General features: G+C 37.0%; 1 protein-coding gene across 1 annotated transcript in view; it reads left to right on the top strand.

Moving 5' to 3' along the window:
* The window catches only part of LOC129719076 (E3 ubiquitin-protein ligase Ubr3), a 101623-nt gene that overhangs the window by 45613 nt on the left and 38826 nt on the right, over nucleotides 1–17184 (top strand). Inside the window, exon 3 of the mRNA XM_055670465.1 lies at nucleotides 16406–17148. Within this exon, the coding sequence (XP_055526440.1) occupies nucleotides 16406–17148 (743 nt within the window). The remainder of the gene's footprint in view (nucleotides 1–16405; nucleotides 17149–17184) is intronic.

Here is a 17184-nt window from a genome sequence, read left to right as displayed (position 1 = left end):
ATCCTGCAGCTCCGATTTTTTAGATGGATCGATCTGGGACCGCTCAGCTGAATCGATCCTGAAGATTGATCTTTCCCTGTAGATCGCCCAATCCCTTATTCCGTATCCTTTTCAATAGCAATAACTTCTCTGGCTATTTTCTAACAACTGTTGGTCTCTTTTTTCGATTTGTTGGGTACTATTTGATCACTTGTTTGATCAACTGCTTATGCTTATTAGCGGCGAATGCTTATTAGCTGGGTCAATTATGGGCCATAATCGTTTTGTTCAGTATTAAACTGATAAGATATACAAATTTTTAACCTATGACATCAAGAACGCCAAGTCGGTCGAGGTTGTCTTGAAAGGTCTCACCAGCGATCAAACCGTTGATGAGATCATCATCACCGCTCAACCACCGATCATATAACTTACCCCAACAGAATTAATTGGCATATCTAATGAAACGAAAATCATGAGGTGAGAAAAGTCAGAGAGCTGGAATTTCCCTTGTTAATTATTTAATTCATTTTAACCGGACTTATCTCCCAGATGGTCTCGTCGTACGATGCAAGCCTAACAAGCCATTCGTCGTAAGTTTGAGTCTCGGTTTGAGAGAGACTGTTAGTGTCTGTAGGATCGTAGCGCTAGCCCCGCACCACTAAAACAGTCGGCTGCGAAGTCTTTGTATAGTAAACAGAATGTCAGTTTCCGAATCGGAATGTAGCACCCAGGCTTTGCTTTACTAACCGCACTGAGGTTAAAAATTTGAAATTTTTTGACAAACCACATGCCATCCATAATGTTCAGGTAAAGTGGGAGTTATATAGAAAGTTTGGGGGAGGAGAAAAGCCCAATTGCGAATTTTCCAACGTTATGGCCATGATTCAAAAATCTGTAACTTCGACCGAAAATGCCTCATTTGTGGAGACTCTTCTCACAAAAAGGCTATATGTCCTGTGAAAGAGAGTAAAAATTTTCGCTGTGCGAATTGTAACGGCAACCATATGTCAAATTTTTATTAATGCCCAGTCCGTCTAGCAATTGTTAAGGCACGGCAAGGTAAACAAAGTTCAATTTCACAATCAAAACAAAATTCTCCAAGCTGTACCGCTGTACCGCTCATTTTTTTACTCTTTTGCACAGATAACAGGTTCGGAATAAAATTCTGAAAATGATTTTGAAGCGTCTTGGTTTGGTACACTCGAATAACATAGACTTACTGGTGTTGAAACATGAAGCTATGTCAAATAAAATTATTAACAATTTTCGACAAAAATCGTTGCAATCCTCAATTGCTACGATGAGCTCTCTTTTTAGTCAATAAGTTTTGAATTGAGTTAGTTGTCAGTTTATATATATTTTTTTTGATAAGTAGGTTTAACTCCCTACGAATGATAAGTCCTAATTGAAACAAATCTCAATAAATTAAATTACATTTTGTAATTTTAATTTTAATTTTATTTTAATTTAATTTTTTAAGTTATTGAAACTGCTTGTAAATGGGAGCATTTATTTGGTACAGGGGCGACTCGTGGCTGTTGAACCTACCTGTTCAACTATAAATTCTGAAAATCAGAGTTTGAGGAAGTAATTACAATTTTATCCGCGAATAAAAGCAGGTAATTTCCTTTGTTACTATTTAAAAATAAAACTAAAAAATAAGAAAATAAGAGCATGAATTTGGATTTTAGATTCATTTTTTGCCTGACGACCCCATGTGCATTGCACAGGTTGCACCTATAGACGAGTCGCCCCTGATTTGGTATCTAATCGTATCAAAAGGATTCTGATTGTTTTCAGAGGAAAATGTTTGAAAAAATTGAAGCTATTCATGTATAATCATATTATTATAATATTATTGAAAAATTTATACAAAATCAATAAAATTATCATAAAAATCAGGTTTTTTCAAGAGCATTTAATGAGCATTAAATTATTATGACCATTCTACAACAGTTTATTGCTTAAAAATGCTGTTTCTGGCCAATGTTCTGCTAACTTTTTTCTTAAGCTAGCAGAATAATATTTTTGAAAAAAATATATTTAATTAAAAATGCACCTAAGTTATTGAAACTGCTCGCATATGGGAGCATTTAATTGGTATCTAATCGTATCAAAAGGATTTGATTGTTTTCAGAGGAAAATGTTTGAAAAAATTGAAGCTATTTATGTATAATCATATTATTACAATATTATTGAAAAATTTATGCAAAATCAATAAAAATTATAATAAAAATCAGGTTTTTTCAAGAGCATTTAATGAGCATTAAATTATTATGACCATTCTAAAACAGTTTATTGCTTAAAAATGCTGTTTCTGGCCAATGTTCTGCTAACTTTTTTCTTAAGCTAGCAGAACAATATTTTTGAAAAAAATATATTTAATTAAAAATGCACCTAAGTTATTGAAACTGCTCGCATATGGGAGCATTTAATTGGTATCTAATCGTTTCAAAACGATTTGATTGTTTTCAGAGGAAAATGTTTGAAAAAATTGAAGCTATTCATGTATAATCATATTATTATAATATTGAAAAATTTATACAAAATCAATAAAATTATCATAAAAATCAGGTTTTTTCAAGAGCATTTAACGAGCATCAAATTATTATGACCATTCTACAACAGTTATTGCTTAAAAATGCTGTTTCTGGCCAATGTTCTGCTAAGTTTTTTCTTAAGCTAGCAGAACAATATTTTTGAAAAAAATATATTTGATGAAAAATGCACCTAAGTTATTGTAACTGCTCGCATATGGGAGCATTTAATTGGTATCTAATCGTATCAAAAGGATTCTGATTGTTTTCAGAGGAAAATGTTCGAAAAAAATTAAAGCTATTCTTATAATATCATATTTTTGAAAAATTTATACAAAATCAATAAAATTATCATGAAAATCATGTTTTTTCAAGAGCATTAAATGAGCATTAAATTATTATGACCATTCTACAACAGTTTATTGCTTAAAAGTGCTGTTTCTGGCCAATGTTCTGCTAAGTTTTTTCTTAAGCTAGCAGAACAATATTTTTGAAAAAAATATATTTGATGAAAAATGCACCTAAGTTATTGAAACTGCTCGCATATGGGAGCATTTAATTGGTATCTAATCGTATCAAAAGGATTCTGATTGTTTTCAGAGGAAAATGTTTGAAAAAATTGAAACTATTCTTATAATATCATATTTTTGAAAAATTTATACAAAATCAATAAAATTATCATGAAAATCATGTTTTTTCAAGAGCATTAAATGAGCATTAAATTATTATGACCATTCTACAACTGTTTATTGCTTGAAAATGCTGTTTCTGGCCAATATTCTGCTAACTTTTTTCTTAAGCTAGCAGAACAATATTTTAGAAAAAAATATATTTAATGAAAAATGCACCTAAGTTATTGAAACTGCTCGCATATGGGAGCATTTAATTGGTATCTAATCGTTTCAAAACGATTTGATTGTTTTCAGAGGAGAATGTTTGAAAAAATTGAAGCTATTTATGTATAATCATATTATTATAATATTGAAAAATTTATACAAAATCAATAAAATTATCATAAAAATCAGGTTTTTTCAAGAGCATTTAATGAGCGCTAAATTATTATGACCATTCTACAACAGTTTATTGCTTAAAAATGCTTTTTCTGGCCAATGTTCTGCTAACTTTTTTCTTAAGCTAGCAGAACAATATTTTTGAAAAAAATATATTTAATGAAAAATGCACCTGAGTTATTGAAACTGCTCGCATATGGGAGCATTTAGTTGTTACCTAATCGTATCAAAAGAATTCTGATTGTTTTCAGAGGAAAATGTTCGAAAAAATTGAAGCTATTCATATAATATGATATTTTTGAAAAATTTATACAAAATCAATAAAATTATCATGAAAATCAGGTTTTTAAGAGCATTTAATGAGCATTTAATTATTTTGACCATTCCACAACAGTTTATTGCTTGAAAATGCTGTTTCTGGCCAATGTTCTGCTAACTTTTTTCTTAAGCTAGCATAACAATATTTTTGAAAAAAAAATTATATTATGAAAAATGCACCTAAGTTATTGAAACTGCTCGCATATAGGAGCATTTAATTGGTCTCTAATCGTATCAAAAGGATTCTGATTGTTTTCAAAGGAAAATGTTTGAAAAAATTGAAGCTATTCATATAATGTCATATTTTTGAAAAATTTATACAAAATCAATAAAATTATCATGAAAATCAGGTTTTTATAAGAGCATTAAATGAGCATTAAATGTTTTTGACCGTTATAGAACCGTTTTGTGACTAAAAATGCTATTTTCGTATATTGTCTGCTAGCTATTTTCTTAAGCTAGCAAACAAATACATTTTTCAAAGAAATGATGGAGCATTAAATTCGGCGATATGGCATTAAATGAGCATCGAATGAGCACTAAATTTTCATGCTATTAACTCTTTGTTCTGCTGACTTTGTACTTCCAGCTTAAGAGACATCGGGCTATACGACGTTCAAGTTTTCGAATGAACAAAATGGATGAAAAGTCTTAAATGAAAACCAAAGAACACCACCACATCCAGAAAAATAATGAATGAATCTACTACGAAAGCTCTGAAGATTGAGATCTGCGTACTCTCGCGGCCACATGGTCTCTCTCAAATTTCAATGGTGTCGAGAGAAGAAACAGAAAGGCAAAACGAAACAGGTGAAAAGACACTGAAGAGATGGTGTATAATGAATGTTTTCTCTCATTGCCATCGGCTTTTCGTTCAACAATGAGTTTGAACCAAAAATGTCATTTTTACGCAAGCGTTGCATTAGTAGCGGTGAACATAACAGACTGCGTTTGCCCTGTCGTAGAGAAGTGTTTGAACGACGCTTGGTTCAACTGAAAGGCTTGAACAAACGGTAGTCATTACTGAGTGTGGGTTGCGTTGCGTGTGAGTTGTATGGCGTGGTTTGAAGTCTAGCCCATCAGGTTACATTCTTCACGGCGCATAAGATTCCACTAAGTTGACAACAGAATAAGCATGTTCGGGATAACATTACAATTACAAATTACAATTACAAATAAATTACCTTCGATGATTTTCCATTCACTCCAAAAATGTGAAACGGTTAACTTTTTGTCTGAGATTGTCTACCTGTCCTATGAACAGTTTGAACAGGTGGACGAGACGCCTCTGATTTGAAGCGAAATCATTTTCAGAGATGCCTCAGTTTTCTGAAAATTTCTCAGAAATTACTCAACCACAAATTACCACAAATTGGATTTCGAAACCACAAATTAACCACTAAATATTGGTGCTAAGAGAAATAAAAAAAAATACTTTGTCAAGCCATCTTGAAATGAGCGTCCAATGAAGATTTTTTTGCTTCTTCAAGCACGGTAAATTACGTTTTTAGTAAACATAGAGATTTTTTTATGAACTAAAATAATATTACTGAAGTGAGTTGCGCTACAGACGTAGTAAAAATAGTGAGAAATTATTCTAAATTCTAAACCCGTTGACCCCGAGCAAAGCTCAACTAGTTTATAATATCTGTTAGGATTTGAATAACCCATGTGAGCACAGCTAGTTACTCAGCGGCTTGCATTTTCGCGACCAAAGAAGTTCAGCATGCTAGATTTCTGGCCATTCAAATCAAAACTCAACAATATCAATCAATAATATCAGTGCTGTTTTCCCGACGACCTGAAAATTTTTCCCGATAGTATTTTCTATCCTACTTTTTTTCTTTTTTAAGATTTAAGATCAAAATAAAGTGAATATTAAGTACTTGGCGTTATCAGGTTTAGTCTGAACATGGATTTACTGCACAACCCTCTTCTAAACATTTTAACATTTTCTAAACGAAAATGTATTTTATTTGCTTTTTTCAATTACCAAACCAAACAAAACAAAGCAAATATAAAGCACCTGGCGTTAAAAGATTTAGTCTGAATATGGTATAACCGCGTACATATACGCGCGTCAAAACACTACTCGTTCTGTTTCGCCGCCTCTATCGACGCGTCTTTGCCGCTCCAGTATGACCGGTTTAAGCGTTTCATATAGACGTTCGAAGAAGTAGCACTGACCCTTTTGCGACGCTTTTTGCTTCGCTTCATTTGACGCCTCAATATGTCATTAGCCTAAGGTTATCTTGAGTCCAGCATAGAATTCACCCTGAGTTTAGACAAGTTCTAGTTGCGAGCGGAACATGTTCTGAGGTTCATAAAATCCTGCAGAATAAATGCGACATATTTCTACTGTACAATACAATTTTATGATTGTGGTGAATCAAAAGCTCTCGAACAAACACAGTTGAATAAGGAAGAGCGTGTCATAAGAAAAGGTTTGAGTGAAGTTATTCATCCATCCATATATTTCGCACCCAGATGGCGGCTGCCCTCTGGCCCACTCTGTCATTTTCAACGGCCTACGACCATTTGTGACGTCATTGTTGTGAGCAGCTGCTTTTGTTTTATAGTGATTTTCAAATATTTTTTATATATGCTACACATTTGTTTGCTTCCAGATAGTTAGATTTGTGCTGTCCTTGGGAAAACAATGAGCCCCACCTTTGTGGCGAGGTCCCAAAAGTGTGTCACACATCCAGAAATATATCCTGAAAATGTTACCTACCACTGAAAGATTTATTAGATTGAAAATCATCTTTCAATGAGAAACTGAACTGTACAGTTCACTAAACTGCGTCAAAATATTAAAAACTTTAAAATTCAAACAGTATTCAACTTCAAATTCATTTTTCTTAAAATGATAAAAATATTACTTGGTCGAGTTTGGGCTCGGGAGGAACTGTTAGTGTCAGTACTTATTCGATATACCAATAGTCGGGTGCAAACTCTGTGTAGACTAAACAGAGAGGTCAAGTTCCGACGATGGAATGCCTAGCAGCTTGACTTTGCTTTGCTAGGTGTTGTGCCACACAAATACACAGCCCACGTGAGAATCGGGAAACTATCACGCGATGACATGCATCTACAATGGGTCGAGTGATTTATGATATAATTATCTCACATCTACTAGCCCTGTTACTTCTTCGTTGAACTGCCAAGTCAAGTCAACAGGAAATTGCTCGCATTCGGATCACGCTAATTAAATTATTCACAGAACACATTGAAGGTGTGTTGTCGTGGTCGGGTCGAGCGGGGACAATCGTGCGACCGACGAAGCAATTGAAACAGATCGGTTACAGAAACAACAATGACAAGGATTGAATCAACCTGTAGTGACTTCTCACTAAGTCAACAATCCGTAAAATATTTAACGCTATCATTTTGACTATGTATTTAAGAGCTTCCAAATGCTCAATAATAGGCACACTTTTAAACTGCTTTCTGACAGCGCTTTAAACCCAAACCTCATCCAAATTTGTTCACAGTTCGGTAGGTACGAATTTGCGATAATGGCTGCGTAGGTTACGAGAAAAGAACAAAAAACTCATGCATGGTATGGGGTACGTGGGTCGTAATCCTTTTAGTAATAACTAATCCGGCCTTTGGACGGCCTCTGCTGGATTTATCAAATTATTGTCTTATAAGTATAAATCGAAAAAAAAAATTCAATATAACCACAAGTCTTTAAATGTAGAACAGTCCCCTTCCATTTCTTCCAAGTATTTTTTTCCCGTGTTGCGTAAGCCCTTACCGATCAACGCATGCAGTTACAACGGTTTCTGCAGAGTTCTCTGACCCCTGAAGGCACGCGCATCTGTGTGGCTAGTCGCATACCAACTCTATAAACAAGTGTCTGGTAGGCATTTACCTCTTGTTTATGCGATTCCCCGTGGTGAAGTTTTGCTTGTTTCACCACCCTCGTTGGCTTTTCGCGAAACGGGCAAGTGAGAACCGAGAGCGGTCGGAACAGTCACATTAACGACTTCAAGGTCATCTTGGTGGTCGCAACGTGAAGACTCGCACCTACTCCGCTCTCTCAGTTCAGTCATTGATCGTGACTATGAGCTGCGACTGTCCATACAGATCATCCGATGATCTTCAGTGTGATGAATTTTTCCTATCAAATAATCGGCATTAAATTTAGTTTCAAAGTACAGCAATACTATTTCGCAACGTGGTGAAATATTTTTATTCACTTTGGCAACTTCAAACAAGATTGAACTGCGCAGAACTTCTCAAGTTCAATATCACCTGCGATCTGGCGAACCAAAAAAAAAACTTCACCTGTTAAGTTATACAAAGGTACACACAAGCACGCACACTGGCACATCTTTCCAACAACATCGTAGGTATCATCTGATCCGCAGCGAAATAAAGCTATAAGGTATGCCATAATAAAATACTTTCAATGTCAATGAACCAGTGACTTCTACGACAACACACTGTGAAACATCGAAAGAAAGTTGCAAATCGAGGTGCCCGGCGCGCGCAGCCGAGCGATGTTTCCTTGTGCGCCTTCTACAGTCATGATCAACAAGCTTTTTGCTTGCGCCGTGTCGTCGTCATCGCCGGTGTGTATGCACGGTCAACACACCAACACCACTATCGGAGCACACAGTGAAGGAAGCGAAAATGATGTGAGCAAGGGTTGAGGAGTGCTTGAAACTACCGACCACGACGACAGCTGGAAGCGCAAACGCTGAGTAGGTCTGTTTGTTTTCTCGAATTCTTGTTTTTTATGCATGGTGATGTTATCACGATTCTGCGGGAGCGGTGTTGTCATTGCGGACATATGGCTATTGGTTGCCTATAAAAATTGCGAATCTTGTATTGTCAGTATTGTAAACAGGTAAATTAGGCCATGCCCATTGGAGATGGGTTTTCCATTAATTTGTAAAAAAATCACTTTAATACGTCCAAGTCTAAAATTATCGAGTAGAGAAAAAACTTTGCCTGGAGTAAAATTATAGGAAAAAGTCAAAGAGGTCGTTTATAAGACACGACCGCAAGGCTAACATAGAATTATGATAGCCTGTCTTATGTCAATGTATTTCTTGAAATAGGTTTTGGAATATGCTCGATAGGTTCTTATGTTGACTCTGTTGGAGGAAAGATGAAAAGAAATTGCGTTTTACACATTGTTCTTATCTCATAACTCAAATAGGTTTAATGAAAATGGGAAAATTAAATTCTCAAACCCATTTTTCTCGAAGCTAAGAATTATAAGTTGAACAAGTTGTCAAAATATGCCAATTTTGTGACAGTTTGTATGTAATTCGTGTTGCAAAATTACTGCGGCTACTGTAATTTCTTAAATACTTATTGTTCCCAGGAGTAAATAGCACTCCGTTTCTTGATAGTAGAATCACGTTCACTGTAGTACTCAGATATGCTAAACTCATTTTACTACTTCAATTGAAAAGATGTGGTCGTCTTCAAAAGGACGTTTGGTTTAGTTTCCATAAAACTGAGAACATGCCTGCATGTCGACGGTGCTTCCCACACAGAAGGGAGATCCAAAATCTAGCGCTGTGAAAAGTGAAAAGAATTTATTGGTCCGTCTGCTATGGAGCGCAGCGAGATATTCGAAATCACCGCCTGCTGCAGCTCTACTTGTTGCTGGTCGCTCCAGTTCCCAGTAAATCATCTTCTTGCAATAGTGATTGGATTACATAATTGATATTGTTACCCGCTGCTATTATTAGTTGCCACTAGGTTGGAACCGTAGCCCAAGAGTGCCTTACCGGTTAACTAGGTATTGAATTCTGTCGACCGTGTGAGGGAAAGCAAGTATTTAGCTATATAATTAGATATATCGAAATCGTCGTTTTTACAAGGCATGACAGTAGTACCATAATTCGAATAATCAAGTTACAATTTTCTACCTTTGGGTAAGTGATAGATGATTCTCAAATCGATTGCTGGTTGGAAACTGACTGAGTTTCAAACATTTGAAAGTGGACAATTTTCGAGAAACTCTCGAAGTTTTCGGTTTTCGATTCGTACCCTTACATATGTTACCGTAAGACCAACACTCCCGTTTGTATACTGCCCGAATACGACAGCTTATTGCTGGAGGAAGTGCCGACACAGTGATAGCATTAACTCATGCAAGGTTGAACTGAGTAACCCTTCTCCAGATTTGAATTCAACTTGGATCTGCTTCCCCAAGATAGTTTGAGTTTTTTTTTGCACCGCACACTCTGATCGATTGAGTTTAAATGCATGCAATGCATGTTGTGCATGATGTATTCAACGGTGCAGGCGATGATGGGATGCGATGAGTTTTGTTTTTAGATCAAATTTATGCTTTCAAAGGATAATGCAACAACCTGTAGCAGCTGACACGTGGCGAATTTCATCGCAATTCGATTTTTTTGCAGTTGTTGTTATGTAGGATTCAAACTCAAATTCAACTCAAGTGTACCGCACTGTTAGTAGGGTTTATATGCAACCGAGAATAAATGTTTAGTTTTAAAAGTAACTTGGATACGAGCGCAAAGTTACACTGCCTACTCTGTGCCGGCCAAAGTAACTACCGCTACCCCACAAAGTTAATTTTTTACAAAAGGATGTAATACCGTTGTACCTACCTTAGTTAGGACCATGCTAGCGGCCATCCACTAGTAAACTGATTGGTTTGAGCAGAAGCAGGCTATTATATAACCCAAATAGTGCATTATCGGATAACTGGGTCTAATATTCTGTCGACCGTGTTAGAAAATACAAGGACTAAACGACCAATCAAAGGTCGGTGATTCAATAAGGCATGAAAATTTTCAATAGTACGGGATGGGAGATTGCGGGCTGGTGTCCCGTCTGGGTGGGGAATATTTTTTCGAAGCCTAAGTCACACCTTCAGCTTTCGTTCATTTCTCGCATTCTCGTAAAATTAAATACATTGCCCGCTTTAATAAATTCATCATCATTTTATTGTTATGCTTATTTTAAATAATCGGATTTTAGGTTTTCAAATCTATACCCGACCCAAACCCGAGTTTTTTGACGTAGAATTACGTCTCACGACAACAATATAGGGGTGCTAATCAAAAACCAAAAACACCGCGAGCGTCACAAAAATTGTCCACTTTCAAATGCTTATAACTAAATCAGTTTTCTAAAAATTTCCTCCATTCTTGCAGCAACCGATTAGGAAATTAGATATTCACCCACAACAATGCAAGAAATTTTTATGATAACTATTGTAACACTGAAAAATGTAGAGCCTTTGTTGAACGCAAATTTCAACCAATCATAGAAGAAAATTATAACAAACACCAGGCGCTGCTCTCAGTCTTAATCTAAATCAAACCAAACAACCAATCACTACCTATTTTTTCTCCGACAAATTTCACCTTAATTTCCATTCCTAAGACGGTACCATACGGGCGGTAACGTTTGATCACAACAAAGAAGAGAATGACAAAATCAACTGATAAATCAAATACATCATCTGCAGCGCAAAAGAAATATACATATACGCGTTGGTGCTGGAGCAACCGTTTATTTGGTGCCTGTTTTGTAATACCTAGTAGCTGCCAACGTGCTGAAAATGCTGCTGTGATATCAAGAGAACGAGAATAATCGTCCGTCATTTGCAAATGGCAATTTGCAACGAAGAGAAATTAAACAAACTTGTAGCGTGTCACTATTATGACACTATAATGGCATTTTTAAGCGCTCCAAAGCCACTTAATTGAAGTAGTTATTATTTTTTTTGCCACTCGCTAAAACGTTGCTAATAGTGATATAAACAGTTATTTTAAAAAACCACCTCGGTTTTCAAATGTAAGAAATTACAGAAATGTGGATGGCCCCTCACATTACAGGCTTAAATATTTGGGTTGTCAGTATAGACTACAATCAAAAGCTTTTTAAATCTAGATTTTATTGTAAATGTCTACCAAGTGGAAGTGCTAATATGAACAGGAATCTAATGCGTATTAATTTTATTCATTTATTCAATGAACATTTTCGCTTCGAGATTGTAGAGAAAATAAATCGACACAGCTCCGTATGCTAATTTTCGTGACAAAGTACACTAAAATTGCTTTTTACGCGAGGGATACGTGCCGCGCAAAAAGAAACCGCGTAAATTCTGGAATCCGCGTAAAAAAACGCGTAAATCCCGGAATCCAACTGAAGAAATTTCGAAATCCGCGTAAGAAAAAATACCGCGTTAATTCCGGAATCCGTGTAGAAAAACCCGCGTAAAATACGATCTTAGTTTATAAAATTATCGTAGTCCTACATCAACCACGCGGTCGTGTTTTAGAATCACCCTTCTAATATTTACGGTGTTCCATTTTGAAAGTATAGTGATGCTCTACCTACATCTGTGTTCCAACAACCTTCAACAACATTTTCGAATGTCTTCAATCCAATTCAACAAGTCCCTCTTCAAGGTTACCAATAATTTGAAATAAAAAAAATACACGAAGATCTATTTTTACATGGGTGTTTTATGTGGGACTTCGTAGAAGTAGGCTTTTTTGAGTTGAAAATATAACGAAGATGTTTGATGGTGGTCAATCTGAAGGCAGAATTGCAATGTTTTAGGTTTTAAGGATTTACATCGAAAATTGTGATTTTTTTTTGAAAAATGGATATATAATTACATTACTTTGGCCTTGGCAAACGGCAAATAAACTGTCAAACGGGCTTGTCGTTTCTCATCGGAGAATCACTAGTGTGTAGAAAAATATCTCTCACTGCGAAAACAACTAATAACTACAGAACAGAGCTTACTGCAGTACTTTTACTGTGTATCTCTTACCATATATCAACCAATCACTCACAACCAACCGAGCTGGTCTAGATTTATTAATCCTAGCCGACACCGAGAGATTAGGGTCCTGGGTGTAGTCCTGCCTCCCCGGGCGTTGCGGAACTAGGCCGACAGGAAATAAGCGAAAAAAAAATGAGGAGAGCATCTAGGTAGGAAAATAGGTAGCGTTGTACTATTCCCGCTAGAGTGATCCACTCAGCTGTGGTGTAAGCAGCAAATGTATTAATTTTTCTACGAGTGCTTTTCTGAGCAAGATGTGAAAGGTGAACATTCACTCTGCTCTTTCCACATATTGAAGAGAACACCAAACTTGCTGTCAAAGTTTGCACAATACGAAATCGGTTTTATATCAACGGTAGTACCTAACTGTAAGGCTGAGAGCGTCGTAAATACACATTTCAGTACATACGACAGCAAATTAAGTTTGCTGCGAAGGCCGTACACACCTGTATGGGTATGTTGTAACTACATAATTTTCAAAATCTGTTAGGTGGTAGTAAGCCTATTTGTATTCGAAAGTGTCTAACCTTACCACCAGCAGTCGCTGATCATATAAGTGTAGATCAGATGGAACAAACACGCACATATATGCAAACTTGTCGATTGGTATGTGTGACACTCCTCGCTGTTTAGGCGAGAGGGAAGAGTGGTACGAAAATAGTTATTTTTGGGCTCCGTAATTATTGGACATTCTCTCATCGATTCGTAAAGCTCCGTTTATGCATTACGTTACCCAAGCGTAGGTGGTAGTGAGGAAATGTGTCCCCGTCTACTGAGTAAAGTAAACATGTTAGACAAAGGGGTAGGGGTTCTTCAGAAATTCATTTTGTATGTTACTGAATATTTGAATGGATCTCTTATATGAATATTTCAACTTTAAAGTGATAATGATTGATTTTGTTCGATTTTTTATGAGTAAAGAAAAAAAAATTCTCACCAAGACTCCACGAGAGGCCACTGCGATCGACAGACCTCGGTGGTCATTTAAACTTTTGGTTTTTGAGCAAAAGTGGAAACGTTCTTCGTTTGGCTTAGTAAGGGGTTGACGTTTAGGATTAAAAGTGAACAAATGAATATACACTGATTAAAATTGTTTTTGTATGTTTACTACAAAATATACTACAAAACATAAAGATTTTAAGGGAGTTAGTCAAAAACAAATTTCTCTTGTTTGTCTCAAAACAACAGAACATCTATGTAAGAACAAAACAATTTTTTTCTGATTCCAATATATAAAGGATTTGATTATATACAGTGTAAAAAAATGGAGACTAATCAAATCCGACTTGTATTCATTGCCTCGACTTTTTCTGATGTTCATCTTGATTCGCAGGTGTAAATGAGACTGCTCTTGAGTCGTTTTCGAAAGTATTTGGCAAATATGAATAAAAGCTTTTTACAAGAGGAGTTTTTTACGCCAACTTCAAAACTTTACGAAGTTTTTTCACACATAAAAGGCGACTTTAGTTTAGAAAGCTACGAGACGTTAATTGTGGATACATGAACCATTGTGGTTACAATAAATGAACAATTGTGGATACAATAGATTATACACAATTGAATTACTTTACAATTGGTTGACTAACCTAACCGCAGTTTATTTGTTATTGAAAAAAATAAATGTCTAATGTCTCTTCTTAAACTGAGTTCTTACTTAGCGATGCATATGCGATTCGAGCTTTGCCCGATTACGATACCAAACGTATCTATTAGTAGCTAATCATGATTAAATCTCACTAAATGAGGTAAATTATATTCTCCGACCGTTAAGATTTTGCTGTTATCCGGTTCATTAGCCTTCAATAGCGACCACCAGCCGATCGGAGAAAGTGTCCATCGGATCTCGTTTCATCATACGAGCAGGCTTCTTCATCTCATAGCACAACTGGAATGACGACATACTTTCACTGTGGGGCGTGATGGCGGGGTCTGCTCGAAAGTGCCACTGCCAAGGTCGTTCGGTTCCATGAACCTGCGTACTCGAACAATTATAAGTACTAAAACGTGGCAACTGGCAAATAATTAGACGTGCTAAAGGTTGGGATTTTTGAAAGCCTTTGGACTAAACTTTGCTTCGGTAAAGTTTGCACAAACGAAAATAGCCTAAACCCAATAGGGAAGCCTTTTAACGGGTGTGCCAAAACATGGTGCAATCATGCGAACAAGTAAGAGACGAGCATATGAATCCACCAGAAATCTCCCAAGTGCCAGAAGCCACCATGAGTCTCATCATAATCCAAACCAGAACCAGTTTCTACCTAAAGCCTCCCGCACGTCTTCACCGTGCCCTAGTTCATCGTTGGCTGGAGCTGCTTGCGAGGCAGTCAACAATAACCGTCGGGTCCGAGTCATTGAACCTAAGAAGCCTGATCTCTCCAGAACTCGTCTGCGTTCACGTGGCTAAGCAACATTTTCTTCGTATGGGCGTGGTGAAATCCCAAATCCAGGAACAGTTGAGGCGACGGAAGAGTGTAGATTCTAGTTGGCGTAAAGACTAGATCACGCATCACACGCACTCCGCCGCACGTATGCAATCAACCGAAAAAGAGAGAATAAGCCCACAGCGAGAGAGTTGATTCGCTGTTTGACGTGCGGAAGAAGAGATCATTGACACCGAGGTCGCGTGACGACTGCCCTAAGTCGGTAAACAATACAGTTCAAATACATCGGCGTGGATTGATTGATAATTTTTTCAATTTCACAAGTTCGTTCAGCAGTAGATCTATTCTGTTCTTTTCTTTTCGACAAGATTAAGTCATCTTTCATAAACATAACGATGACCCTCTCTGCTTACTTTCGTTAATTTTATGTACCAGCTAGTCCTAGTAAATTTCCATTCGAGTTCATTATAGCGGGAAACGCAACGCATTCGGTCATCGAATTGACCGCACGACCACCAGTGAGGAATGCCGATGGGCACACACACCTGTACACAAGTGCGTGCCGATAAGCGAAGGTCTCGAATGAACTTGGATCATGTTATTGTGGGTCAAAACAAGCACCCATACAATACAGATGTGCTACAATATTCGAAATATTAACATAGAAGCGAGTAATCGGGAGAAATGATGCTTACAGTTGTTTTGGATTTTTTTTTTTCATATTAACAATAGATTGCCGATGGACTTGCAAAAGCTTAGCACTATTCTGTTATCCGTACTACTTCTGATATATCGATTGTTAGTTAATATGAGATCAGATTTTCTTCATCAAAGAATTTATGAAAACAGTCAACTTTTCAAACATCAAAAGACCTTCCCAAAATTAGAAAGAGTCGCTGTTTGTTAGTCATTGACGTGAAATAAAAGTAACTTTTTGATTTTGTCCGCGTAACATTTTTATTTCAAAGATCTTTCTTCGTATGGATTTGATCAATGAGATCGATTACAAAGCTACAGTTACTGAAAATAAAAAAGGCAATAAAAGTTATGTTTATCAGTTTCTAAACTGAAATCTTGATATCTTGCGAAAATAACTATTAAAGTATAAGCAGCTGGAGGAACAAAAAACACAAGAGGAAGAAACAAGCAGACCAGTCAGCCAGCTGCTTAGCACTGCACCCATAAAGTGTAACAATTATAATTTTCCACCAAGATAAGTGGCATGCGGTTGCGTTCGACTTCGCTGCAGTCCAGTCAGCGCTCAAAGCAATAACTATATAATAGATAATCACATCAGCTGAAAATTAACGCTAATCCTTGAGACTAATTGGTTCTCCCTTTGTTTTTTTTTTCTTCTTTTTTCTCTTCCCGTTTGTGCAGTGCGTGGCTACGACAACCATGCCAAGTGCGGTCTGGTGTGGATTCCGCATGTGGTCGCCTACCGATGTCGGACTTGTGGAATTTCGCCCTGCATGTCCATCTGCCGGGATTGCTTCAAGCGAGGCAACCACACCGATCACGATTTCAACATGTTCCTTTCGTTGGCTGGTGGGGCTTGCGACTGTGGTGATACTTCGGTAATGAAAGCCGAAGGCTTCTGTAGCGATCACGGGATTAACAACCGGCAGCACAAGGCACCGGTGCCGGATGATCTGATGGTGGTAGCGGAAGCCATGATGCCCCGGCTACTATTGCGGTTATTACTACACTTCCGCAATCACAGTGCTAAAATACACAACTCTGCTGTATATAGCCGGACGGCAAAATACTGCGACGACTACTGCAGTATGCTGATGGAGTTCAACAACATGGGTGAACTGATGCGGAAGGTAATGACCAAAGCGTTGATTGACGAGGATACCTATCGGAAGCTGGTTGATCCACCTTTTGCCTTCAATCAGTACGGAAATCTTTTGGAACACAGTAAGCGCAAGTATGAAGATGCAGTACGATTGTTTCCCTCGCCGGAGCCTCCTGACGAATATCGTCATTTGCCGGCGCTTGGTGAAACCATTGTTCACAAGACTCTGCTGGAGGAATTTATTTTCTGGACATTCAAGTACGAGTTTCCACAAAACATTGTTTGCTTTCTGCTAAACATGCTTCCAGACCAAGATTATAAGGTAGGATTTTGAGACACTATTGAACACAACCAGAAT

Source organism: Wyeomyia smithii, chromosome 1 (genome assembly GCF_029784165.1).
Source record: "Wyeomyia smithii strain HCP4-BCI-WySm-NY-G18 chromosome 1, ASM2978416v1, whole genome shotgun sequence".
Lineage (NCBI taxonomy): Eukaryota > Metazoa > Arthropoda > Insecta > Diptera > Culicidae > Wyeomyia > Wyeomyia smithii.
The sequence above is the reverse complement of the archived record's forward strand: the minus strand, read 5'-3'. Positions and strand labels throughout refer to the sequence as shown.